General features: G+C 30.8%; 1 protein-coding gene across 2 annotated transcripts in view; it reads right to left on the bottom strand.

Annotated features, from left to right (window-relative positions):
- LOC124369159 (ubiquitin carboxyl-terminal hydrolase 4-like) overlaps nt 1-12,976 on the bottom strand; it is a 96,153-nt gene that overhangs the window by 71,471 nt on the left and 11,706 nt on the right. The window contains exons 1-3 of one of the 2 annotated variants that reach the window (XM_046826948.1): nt 11,670-11,954; nt 4,906-5,024; nt 2,233-2,366 (exon numbers count right to left, since the gene is read on the bottom strand). In XM_046826948.1, coding sequence (XP_046682904.1) covers nt 2,233-2,366; nt 4,906-5,024; nt 11,670-11,785 — 369 coding nt within the window. In that variant the 5' untranslated portion in view covers nt 11,786-11,954. Of the gene's footprint in view, nt 1-2,232; nt 2,367-4,905; nt 5,025-11,669; nt 11,955-12,976 lie in introns of those variants that run through there. The other variant, XM_046826949.1, reaches the window with a different exon arrangement.

The raw sequence follows: 12,976 nt of genomic DNA, 5'->3' as shown, positions 1-12,976 counted from the left end.
TTGGAACACGCTCTTTATAAGCGAAGTGAATTAATTTCTTTTTGTTTTTTCAAAATAATCAGTGAATTGAATTGATCCCTAACCCCCATGTGTCGTTTGGGGTATTTTTGGGTGTAACAAAATTATTTTCCCGAATTATTTTGGGTTGAAATATGGGTTTTTTTTTGTAAAATCTTAGAAGATAGGTTTCTCAGTTCAGCCACTATACATCACGGATGGGTGGTCTGCCTCACCCTGTATATTTTACATTTTAAACTTATGCTTGATTGAAAAAGTAAATGTTCAATTCTCTTTGTAACCCTTTTCCCAGGTAGAGGTTAACTCCACTTTGTAGTGTGTATCTCAATCTGTGTGTCAAAATTATGTTTGTTTATCACCTTTAAATAAGCATAAAATGCTAAATGCATTTTATATATTTTTAAGTAGATTTGAGACAGATATGAATTTATGAAGCAACATAGGTAAACAATATTAAAACTCTGTAAGGATTTTGATTATTATTATTTATTTTTATCCACACCAGTAACAAGATTCACATTATCAACCTATTCCAATCGTCCTAATGAAACAAACCAAACAATAAAAGGTTTTAGGGGATGAAAAGGACAAATAATGCATTTTAGAACACTAAAAGTGGAACTACTTTTCTTGCAAGATCGTGGGAAGTTATGGTTAGGTGTTTTTTTTTCGTTTGGTACCATCTTGAATTTGATATGTCATGGTAGGTACTACCCCTCGAGGGATGTTTTTCAATTGTTAGGCTGATGGCCAGACGCGCTTGTGTGATATGAATTTTTAGTCTTTGAAAGTCTAAATTAATAAAAACATCTATTATCTGGGTCAAATTCCCAATATTGCAGCATTATTGTTATTTTATGTATCCAAAGGCGTAATGGCTGACTTCAATAACTACCAATACGAGATTGACTCACAATCATAACAATACCACGTGACGCCCACAGAAAAAATAAAATATTACTTTGTACAAGAAAAGTAGTTCCTCGTTTAATGTTCTATAACTTCGTTATTTTTCATTTACACCCCTTGAAACCTTATACTGTTTTGCTCAGGCAGACGATAGCAATAGGTTAATATGCACAACTCGTCTTTAGCTACTCTGGCTGTTAATTTCACAATAACCTTTTAACCTTTCTATTAATTTGGCTAAAAATTCAAAGCCTTTCTTATATATTAGTCATACAAACTCCATATCAAAAGCATTTTTTAAGCGTAAATATTGAGCATAATAAAAGCATAAAAAATTTCATTTTTTTATATTTAAAAGCAATTAATTTTTGGTTAAATTAAACTATGCTTTTATTAGGGATTCCTAATACTCTGAAAAAATAAATTCACGTATTATTCTATTAAGCATGTCTCCTACAACAATTTGTTTATTTCTGGAGAATTTCTGTACCATCAAGAATTTAACATTTCAACTAAAAGTACAACTCAATAATTAAAAAGCAAATTATTACACAACTTTTTTATAGATATTTACTCTGAGATACATAATAAAGATAAAATACAAATGTTGTAACATATTTACATCAAACGTTGCTGAATTAAAATTCTTTTTAAAAATTGATTAATCTATTTTTATGATGCAATACTTATTATAACTTATAATAAACAAATGTACACATAAATATGGTAAAAATAAAAATTTAAACCTTGAAATCAAAATAATACAATTTTCATACTTTGATCAGAATTTATTAAATCAACACTGAAACTGAGACACTTTCAGAAGTGTCTTTCAAACTATTATATTAACACCTGGCACAGACTGGAATGACCTGGATTAAACATATCTGGACCAAGTAAGTTTTGATAATAATGAACATCTGGACTGAGTGAAACCTGGTCAAAATGAGATTTAACCTGGATTAAATACATACTACTTATTTTGTTTAAATGTTAAAAATAATTATGAATTATTCGTGTTTTGCATTCTAGTTTGAGTGTTTTAAACTAAAATATTCTCTTTAACTTTAACTTTATATACAGCGCCACATATTAATTTTCATTCCAAAATATTTATGGAATATACTGTACACTTTCCTTGCTATTGAAACAAAATATAAAAAACTGTTGCAATGAAATCATTAAGGTTAAATTCAAATTTAAGCACTATCAAACTCAACAAAAAATGTGAGGATAACAAATATTACACTTATCCAGATGAAGAAACAAAACTTTACATATAGTAATTCTATATTATTTACGTACTTTTCTTTGAATCGGCTCTTGATATTCTGCCAATCCGTACCAGTCACGAAGAAGTTCCCAGGCTGACTCTGGTACAGCCACATAGTCTAAGTTTTCAACCAATCCTTCTGCTAACTCAGTTCCTGTCTTTTCAGCTAAAGTAAAAAGAAACACATAATTATATAAACAGCGTAAAAGAATGTATTATAAATTATATTTAAATGAGAAATAAAATTAACTTCATGCACATCCCTAGCCACAATATAGTTCCTCAATATTCTAAGCATGCGTGTTCTTTAGCATGCGACTCTTGAACTCCATTCATTTTAACATAGCATGCACTACTAAATCCATTTAACCTATTTTACATGTAGCAGAAGTGTCTGTTATTTATATCAAATGTGATTTTTATTAAATTATTTTATTATTTACATGCTATTTTCTATCCTACAAATAAAAAAATTATGAAATTTAAAACTTTTTCTACTTTGAACTTTATGACATGAAAAACATTATTTTAATTGATATAAAATATCATGTAAAAACAATTCATTTTGAACAAAAATCGCTAATTTGTTTCAAGAAGATGTATTTTTTATGTAATATTTTACAGATCATTACAAAGTGTTTTACCCACTATCACTGATAACTCAAAACTGAACAGACTACTGACAGACATCTGGTTAAAAAAGATTGTAGTGCAATCGAAAATTTCTAATTATGTGAAAAAATTGTACTTTTATGTGTTCTTTCAATCTGTTTTCAAGGTAAACTTGCCAATTTTTCTATCAACTAGTAACAATCCCAGGCTATCAGCCCTATTAATTCAAACCAGTAGGAGATTGACTTATGTCTGGACATGAACCGAATAAGGAGTTATGTATGGTTGTGGAGTTAACAGTTCTCACTCTACTTCATTCTCTGTTTCTTAGCAGTTTTGAATGGTGGTGGCAGTGATGGTCCAGGGTTTTTACACAATATACAAGTTATTCATGATGCTTTGGTCAATAGGTTGGAGTTTAGACGTTTTGTTCGTTGGTAGAAACAATTAACATTGCAAACGGCGATGAAAGTGGGACGAAAAGCCGAGTAGTGTTTGCCTAGCCAAAATAACAAAGGATAAAACCTTCATGTAACAACAAGAGTAAAAACACAGCACTGTAAAGTATATGAATGCATAGTGTACATACAAGCCAACTGTATTAAAACCACTGGGTAAATAAACTTCAAATTATAGAGGCTTACTAGTAGGAAACTTGGTATAGAAAGTTTTGTAATATATATCATTAATATTAGAGTTATCAATGTTAAATATTTGAAATCTTTAACTTTTAAATCTTTAGCATTTAATGTTACAGAAATTTCCAAAAAATTGAAATACTGAGGATTTCGAGTTATCAAGGTTCATGTTATTGGGGTCTTATTGTAACTAAGTTTACGTAATAGGCTATTTACTAAAATATTTACAGCTATATATGCATTATTTATCAAAGTAAAAACAACATATGACCTTAGAAGATAATCAAAATAAAAGATAGTATAAAACTGTTAATAGGCTAATTAATAGTTAATAACAAAAAAGACTTGTAAAGAACTCATATGTTTTCCTTTTCAGGTCTTCTGGCAGGTTGTTCCACATTTTCGCCCCCATGTAGCATGGTCTCTTTTCAGTTGCACTGAGGGTGTGTGGAGGAAGGCAGTAATTGGTTGCATGTCATGTGTTATAGTCATGTATCTAGGCATTCATTCTGATTTCTTCTGGAGCCATTGTATAGATGTACTTAATGACTTCGAAAATGTTAAGGTTTACTATTGTTAGGATTTTTAACTACCTGAAGGTCTCCCTACAAGATCCTCTGTGCTGTGTGGTAGTGTATTTTAGTTACAGTTTTAAATAGAGAAGTTGAATTTGAAGTTATATACTTTTTGAAAGTAATTTTTTTAACATTGAAAACTTCAATATCAAAACTAGCATCCGGTTTAAACCTTTAACACGTTCTCAACGGCTAATTTCCGGACTTTTTATACGCTATCAATTTTTTTTATAATAATGGCAAAAATCCATAATATTTTTTTATGTTAAACGTCCAAGTATATTGAGAAAAGTATGTAATTTTCGTAATATTGCAACAACGAAATTATTTCAATATTTTTTTTATTTTTTTCTGTGTGCCCCAAGGGGTACCTAAAAAATTAAGCAATTGTGCGACCCAACGGGTAGACAATAGTCTGAGGTATTTCTTTAAGCGTTGGCTCGTATTTAACAAACCACCAAGGCAGGCAAACAATAAAAAGGCAACAAGGAAATGCATAGTATATGTATTCCATCGGGCACATACCACACTTTATGAAATCCTGGTAAATACCACATTGGGTACACAACAGTAATAGTGAATGATCGAAAAATACACAACGACTGTTGTAAAGGATCGCGTGTTCCCGATGGTTACAATGGTTTTATACGCCGTCGTGAAAATATATAACTGATGTTTTTAATGGATATACTAACCGGATTCCAGGACTTCCTTAAATTCAGTGATTATTTTGATGTCAGTAATAAATGTAAGACAAATTAAGAGTTATGGTGTATGTTATTTTCTTAATCTAGCAATATCGTACCATGTTTTATTGAAAATACAATATTTAAACTCACCTTCAAGATAAAAATTAACTTAAATATAAGAAAGAACCTACCTAATAGCAATGTGTTATCAATTGGGCCTGGAGGCATTGCAGTATTATTTCTTTCAACGTTGTTATCCAAACCAACATAACTCTTGAATGTTTCAAACCATTTTGAACATACCAGCATCCTGTAAAAGAAATATCTTTTTAACAAGTACGCTACTATATTTCAAAAATTAATGCAAGACACGTACTACAAAGCACAGTTTATCAATGCATAGCTGACTATAAACAAAGCTTGTACCTGTAAAAATTATCTACCTGTATAAATGTAACACAACATTTATCAATTTATTATTAATGTCCTCTCTAAATGCATATTAAAGAGGCCAAAACTACATTTAGTAGCACTAAAATAGAAGTAAGAAAGCAGTAAACCATTTCTACTTGTTATTATTCAAAGCTTTTTATCTGTATAATTTAAACAGAACATAACCTCAAATTAATAATGAAATGTGTCTTTCGTAGTTATTACCATAAGTAAAACGACATATAAGAGAAATTATTTAAAGGCTGTAAAAGAATTATTTATTATTCATAACCCTATAACTAAAACATTTTTATTATTATTTAAGTAGGTAAACCACTTGCATATTTTGTTGAAAATAAAAATCTATACTTTTTAAATATGAAAAGTATTAACTGGATAATAAAATTGAAGACCCATATCTAAAGTAGATAAGCTCCAGTAAACGTCAGAACTGATTGAAACCGTTGTGACAGTAGACGGTATTCGTCATGTGATCTTGTGATCTTGAGGATTTCAAATTTGTCTCGCAATTTTATTCATAAGCACTCTTATAATTACAATTCTTAATTTAAATTTTAGTAAAAATCAATTCTAAATATTTTTCTCAAAATTTCTTAAATCTTTTAAAATTTTAAATATTGTGAAGAAAATACTGTTAAAGTGTGTAAATTTAAAGTCAGAAGTATTGTTTGAAGTTTCAAAAAAAGTTATCAATGTTATCATTGTTCATTTATTTTCAAGAGTAATTTATAATTTTGTGACTACCAGTGCATTTTATTTGAACTTCATTATTTTATTATAAGAAGATATTTTATTTTAGTTCGTTTTTCTGATTTAGTTTGTATGATCATATAATAAGGATATGCTCCACTGGGACAGGAGGTGATAAAGGCATCTGATAAGTGAAAAGAAGCTCCTGTGTAGAAAGGTTACAAGAGTACTTCCTCAGGTCACATGGTAATGATCAAGGAATTTCCTGATACTGAATGCTAATGTCTTTTTTATTTACATATTTAAAATGCAAGATTTACATTTACTTTTCCTTTACACCATAACTTTTTTTATATGATAGATAATTCAACACCTATATACATTTCTGTTCTAAGCTGGCAAGGAGAGTATTAAGGCGCTCGATTTTATTAGAGATTCTGTCAGTGTTTTGGTGGAGAACAGTAAGTGTATTTCCTGTCATTCTTTGGTGTTTTTCATCTGAAGTACTCCTAAAAAATTGTGGGAATTTGAATTAGTCTTGGAGATAGTCTGGTTATTGGCTGTACGGAAAAATAAAATTAAAAACTGTAAAATGTACATGGTTAGGATTAAACATTATTTATATTTTTTATGTACTTGCATCTTAAATGTGTTTCAAACTCTAATCTTTCTCATTTCCATTATCATAATATCTTGTTTTGTGGTTATATTTAATCTCTTATTTGATATATTTATAATCTTAACTCAAACTGGTAATCAACATTATAAAGTTGACCCAAATTAATTCTATAGTGGCGGTCGATATTATGATGATCTGATATGCACCCGTTTTTAACATTTTTTTTAAGGTGACGCCATAAAAACTTGCCTTCATCTTACAACGATCGTCTTCATCTAACCATTTTTAATTCAGTGTATGTCTGTTCTGGCATTTTGATTTGGTCACAAAAAGTATTTATTTCACAAGATAATATTACTCAACTACTTATAAACAAGTTTATTATGTATCTTTCTTAATCTAAATCGACTTTGTAGTGTTTTTGTTAATAATTTAATTGTTTTATATGTGATACGTTGTAATTAATAAGCTTGGGTAAATCTAGGCTATTGTGCAGTGCAGAGAAAGTGTTTTCGAGCAACAATATTATTGACATACTCATATCATAGGTATGGTTTATTATGTTGGTTTATAGTTTGTTTTTGTTTCTTTCATGGGTTTACTACTTGTGTTAAGCTCTCATTTATATAATGTCCCAAAATTTGCTGATAGATCGTCTGACATTAGAGAACTTGTTGAACTAACAAACCTCAAACAACCTAGGCCTTGACAGTAACACCTAGGTTTCCCTTATGCATTTTGAAACCCCAAAGTAAGTGAATATTTAAGCAAAAGTTCAAAATCAGTATTTATTTATTGTACAGTCCTAAAAGAATCTACACAAGAAAACATTTTTTATTTATCGAAATCTGTCATTCTTAACACCACTTTACACCTATACACCTACAAGCTTACATTTGCAGGATAGGTAATGATTATTAATTTATTTATTATTTTGGTATCAGTGGGATCAATGGCCAATCAAAATTTCAACGTAATTAACGCATGCTGCTCATCCTCCTAAGCATACATATGCTTTTAGGGGGGTGGAAATCATATATAACTTTTTTAATAACTGAAATGTAAATGTAAAGTTTGGGTTGTATTTTTACACTGTGCTTCTTGTTATCTATGATCTTCAGCATGTGGTCAGAACAGTTTAGCTATGTACCATCTACCGTTCCGTGCAGTTTTTTAAACAATGGCCTCTACTCATATTACTCAATTGTGGCGCGCTAACTCTAATACAGTTAATTAGTTTTTCAGCATTTTATTGCGGATTACGTGATCAGTTAAATATTAGGAAATTTATTTATTCTTTTTTAATTGGTCATTGTGTTTTTTCACAGTGAGAGTATAAGTTCACTGTGAAATCTTGTTATTTTTAAATCAAGAAAGCTATTTTTATATGATCGGAAGTTACCATATAGCATATAAGTACATGGTACGTCCATACAAAGTTATGGTTACGTTAATTTTGCTTATTTATGAAACTTAGGTTAGTTTTTCACAATATTTATTGGTTTATTGAAATTTTGATTTAATTGTTATGCATTATTTTCCAAATTGAATTTTACCCACACCGGAAAATATGTTATTAACTTACTGCTAATGTCCTTCTGAACAGAACAATAAAAGGTTTTAGGATATTAAAAATGACAAGTAATGAATTTTAGAACATTCACAGCGGAACTACTTTCCTTGCAAGACAGTAAGAAGTTATGGTTAGGTAAATTTACAATATTTTTTATTTTTCAAGTTGTATTTCCTATAAAGCAGTAATGGGCATTTGTGATTAGACCATTTAGAATTTCATTTTTTTTACTGATAAGGACTACCTCGAGGAACGTTTTTCGTATGTCGCCATCAGCACGGAGCAGTACCAAAGGTTGGAGGCACTTGTGTCAAGCTATATGAACCCTGATTTCATCATTATTATTTTATATGGGTAATTCTAAGCAATATATGGGTCAACCTCGATTTTTCTCATATTACAATATAATGTTCCAATAGTCAATTAGGAAAGGAAATGACTAAAATTTCTTGCCGGAAAGCAGTTATAGGGAGCAGGCAACCGCCAGACGGTCATATATTGCTTAGAGTTACCTATTAGTGATCAGGGGCACTGACGTGATCTGGGCTTCAAATTTGGAACTACTCGAGTTAATTTTTTTTCTAAAAGAGCAAGCAGCGCGAAGCGCTGCGCAGCGGGCAGGCATCGTGCGTGATCCTTTTTTTTTATTAAAAATTTCTGATAAATTGTTATTACATATTACAATATAATGTAGGTAATGTATGTAAAACAATTTTAAACACATAATTACATGCTGGAAAGCAAAGTAAACCAATATAATCCGCCCAATACAAAATCTCCGTAAAAATCTGGTAAAGGAATCTGTGTCATTCCTTTGGCCTGAATCAATTCAGTATATACGAAGATCACGCACGATGCTTGCCCGCTGCGCAGCGCTTCGCGCTGCTTGCTCTTTTAGAAAAAAAATTAACTCGAGTAGTTCCAAATTTGAAGCCCAGATCACGTCAGTGCCCCTGATCACTAATAGGTAATTCTCGCGGTTGCCTGCTCCCTATAACTGCTTTCCAGCAAGAAATTCTAGTCATTTTCCTTTTCTAATTGACTATTGGAACATTATATTGTAATATGAGTTGCCTGCTCCCTATAACTGCTTTCCGGCAAGAAATTCTAGCCATTTCCTTTTCTAATTGACTATTGGAACATTATATTGTAATATGAGAAAAATCGAGGTTGACCCATATATTGCTTAGAATTACCTTTATATGTATTTAAAGATGGTGTAACCGCTGACGTCAGCGGCAACCAATAAGAGGTTGACTTACGATCATAACAAGACCATGTGACGCTAATAGAACAATGAAATATTACTCCACACGAGAAAAGTAGTTCCACTTTTTACAACTTCCACCCATTGAAACATTATACTGTTTTGATCAGAAGGACAATATCAATAGGTTAATAACGCGAAATTTGTATTTTGCCAGTCTGGCCGTAAACTGCACAGTTATTATTATTTTATATTGCTTATAATTCGCTAAATTTTGGTATATTTAAACTATATTTAAACATTTATTGTAAATATTATATGTTTGGCTGCAGTAAAATAAGCGGTCACCACCAAAATCAAATCATTGATATTCATGATAATCTAAACTACAGAAACCTAATTGTCTCACTGAATTATATTATGAATATAAATATTGTTCACAATTTATTGGCTACAGATTATACAGTAGCCAAAAAAGTGGCCACCAACACAATCTGATTATGATTATTGATTTTAAATATCGATACTATCAAATACGACATTGGACCTATTGATATTCATAAATAATCATTGCCAGCTATCTTTATTTAGACTAGTGACGTCATTACCAGCTGTTGCCAGTGACGTCATTACCTGTTGTTTATGTAGGAGAAGGCTAGTGACAACGATAGGCAGAATGGCAATGAATATGCAGATATTGGCTCAAAATAATTTTATAATGCATTGTTTTAAATGGTTAAAAGATAACGACCTTGCTCCTTTAAGTCTGAATTGTACAGTTTGTATTGACGAGATGGAAACTAGAATTAAGGAGAACCTGAGAAAAATTTTTTTATCATTCTAAATTTGGTATTATGAATATAATGAAAAATCGTGTACTATTTTAGTTTAAATCAAACAAACTATGACTTTCAATTATTAATTAATGTACTTTGGACGGCATCAGTACCTGCAGAAATGCCATTTCAGATTGGCTAAAGTTATTGTAAGTACTATGCTGCTCAAACGTCGTTAAAATATAGTTTAGTTATTTTATGCTAAATTAAACAAATAAATTTATTTCGCATATAAAAGTATAGCTTCACCATAAACGATTTTAAAAGAATAAAACTTAATACAGTTCACTCAAATTAATTCAAAGTAAAATCGTGGTTGGAAATACATTTAAAATTAAAACCATGTGTTTCATTATTGACTAATGGCATCAAGAACAGTGACGCATTTGTCTTCTTTGTTTCACAAGCAATCACATTTATCCTTGAAAATACATAAGTTAATTAAATGTTATTGTTTTGTTGTAATTATATTACTTATATATAATATTTTAATTTGTAGGGCCTATATTATATTGATAATTATACGTTAATTTCTAAGATTGAAAACAACTAAAACCTTGTTCTTTGAAATATCTATTACGTTATTTGGTCCGACATATTGTTTTTAGTCTTTGACAGTTTGCTTTCAGTCGTTTGGATGGTAATGAATATCGACGATTCGATAATTAATTATAATCTGATTATGTTGGTGGCCGCTTAATAGACTGCAGCCCAATTTATTCATTACGCGTGTAGGTTTATGGTAGGCTATACACTTATTTTTTAGAGTACTTTCTGATTTATGGTAGGCTATACATTTATTTTTAGGATACTTTCTGATTAAACAGAGGTTTAACGGTTAGGTCATGTAAGGTTAGTAAGCCTAAATCGCCTAACCACATCAGCCGCACCGTGCTTTGAATAGGTGGCCTCCGTATAATCAGAAAGTACCTTTTACAGTATACAAAGGTTGACAGTACAGGTATAAAACATTTTAAAAATAGCCTGTGATCACGGGTGCAAAAGCCCGTCAAGTTCCTGAGTTAGGCTAATCCTGAAAAAAAAAAATATGCTAGCCTACACTAATAATATGCTGCCTGCCATTGGTGATGGTTTGGAAGTCACCTTTAACCGTTGGTCTCCAGGTCGTGTTAGAGAGGGCTTCTTAGCCCTAACTTCACTTAGTAAAATAATAAATTTTTATTTTAATTTTTTTTACTTATAATAGGATAGGTTTAGGAATTTTTTACAATATAATACAAAACAAACCAAAAACTATTAGCCAACAGGCGTTTTAAATGCCCAAAGATTTATACATTACATTGTTTAGTACAGGACAAATGCTATCAAGTAAAAATAATCATATTTCAATACAATTACTACCTATCTCAAATGAACCATGTACTACAGCTGTTAATAAACATTACAACCTTGTGTTTGGTAGCTTTCTTCTTATATTCTCGGAATATATTAGATTAAGTGCCTGAAGTAATATAGAATAATGAAGAAATTAAAATAGTGTTACGTTGTCAAGACCTAATTAGAATAGCTATTAATAATAAATCTACCTTGGTCAGGCCTATTCACGAATTGCTTACCATGTTTGACCCACTTCCATGGATTGCCGTAATTTTTCCTCTATCTGACACTTCTTTAGCTTATAGTCAGATACCTGTTTACTTTCGGACATTTTTGATAGATTAAATTCTACCATGTTTTGTACACAAAACGACAGTCACTAACCAAATTCCTTCACTCACTATTTGAAACGAACAAACGAAAAAATGGTTACGGATTTATAATAAATCATGACGTAAACTCTCTTGAACTCGAACTGAACCGAACCGAACCAAACGTGGCTAAACGAAGGATTGCATCGCGATCCATTCCTCCATTCCATTTTCGCTGTTCCATGTCATGTTTCCCAACGCGCCACGGCGCGGCGGCGGTGCGCGCGCTATCTAATGAGTCCAAAAGTGTTATTTCAGCAGCAACTGTTGCCCACTCACCATTGCGAAACGGTCGTCCTTCTATCCAATGTGCAACGTTCTTTAAACAACATTTTTCAGTGGCTGTTGCTAATAGAACATTATTGAAACGCAATAAATTATTACTAAAACATGGACTTTTATTACTATCGTAATGTATTCCAACTTTATCATTAAATTTGCTTAATGTTACTATAATTAAATATATCATTTGGTATAGTTAAGAACAAACTTCCAGAATTTATCTCACATTATTTATCAAATTCTCTATGATTAATAATTAATAATAAAAAAATATTTTAACACACGTTATTGGACTATTAAAGCATTACAAAATTTAATAAGGTAATAATAGGTAACTATGGTTTTATTATAGGACTGATTAATCGTTTATTTAGTTTTATTTTAGAGAATTAATTGTCTATAAAAAACTGTTAATATGGGTTTGTCTTACGTAACAGAATAATTAATTAGTAAGCAAATAAAAATTGATTAATTATTTTATTTTAATTAAAAAGAATTTAAACAATCTACACATAATAACTTTACACAATTGTGTAACTGACTTGAATATGTCAAACTGAACACTTTACTGCGTGCTAGACATTACACTGGGGCTTTATTAAGGTTATAACCAAACAGCTATTATCGAACTGTAAATATATTTCCGGCAATGAAATAAAAATGGTCACAGTACAATTCTGTTGATCGTTTTAACCCCGTTGCTCAAATAACAGCTGAAGAGTTTCCAGTCAGCCACTTTTGATTGTTTCCAGCTCAACCTTACAGTTTGTTGCCGGCAACGAAACAAATGAATTAATTGTTCGTTGTCATCGCGTTACAAAAATAACAGGGCGTATTTCGTAACACGTTGTGGGAACAACTGTTGCCGCACGAAACCACTGTTATTTATCGTT

Source organism: Homalodisca vitripennis, chromosome X (assembly GCF_021130785.1).
Source record: "Homalodisca vitripennis isolate AUS2020 chromosome X, UT_GWSS_2.1, whole genome shotgun sequence".
In the NCBI taxonomy this organism is placed as follows: Eukaryota; Metazoa; Arthropoda; class Insecta; order Hemiptera; family Cicadellidae; genus Homalodisca; species Homalodisca vitripennis.
This window is presented reverse-complemented; position numbering and strand designations above follow the sequence as displayed.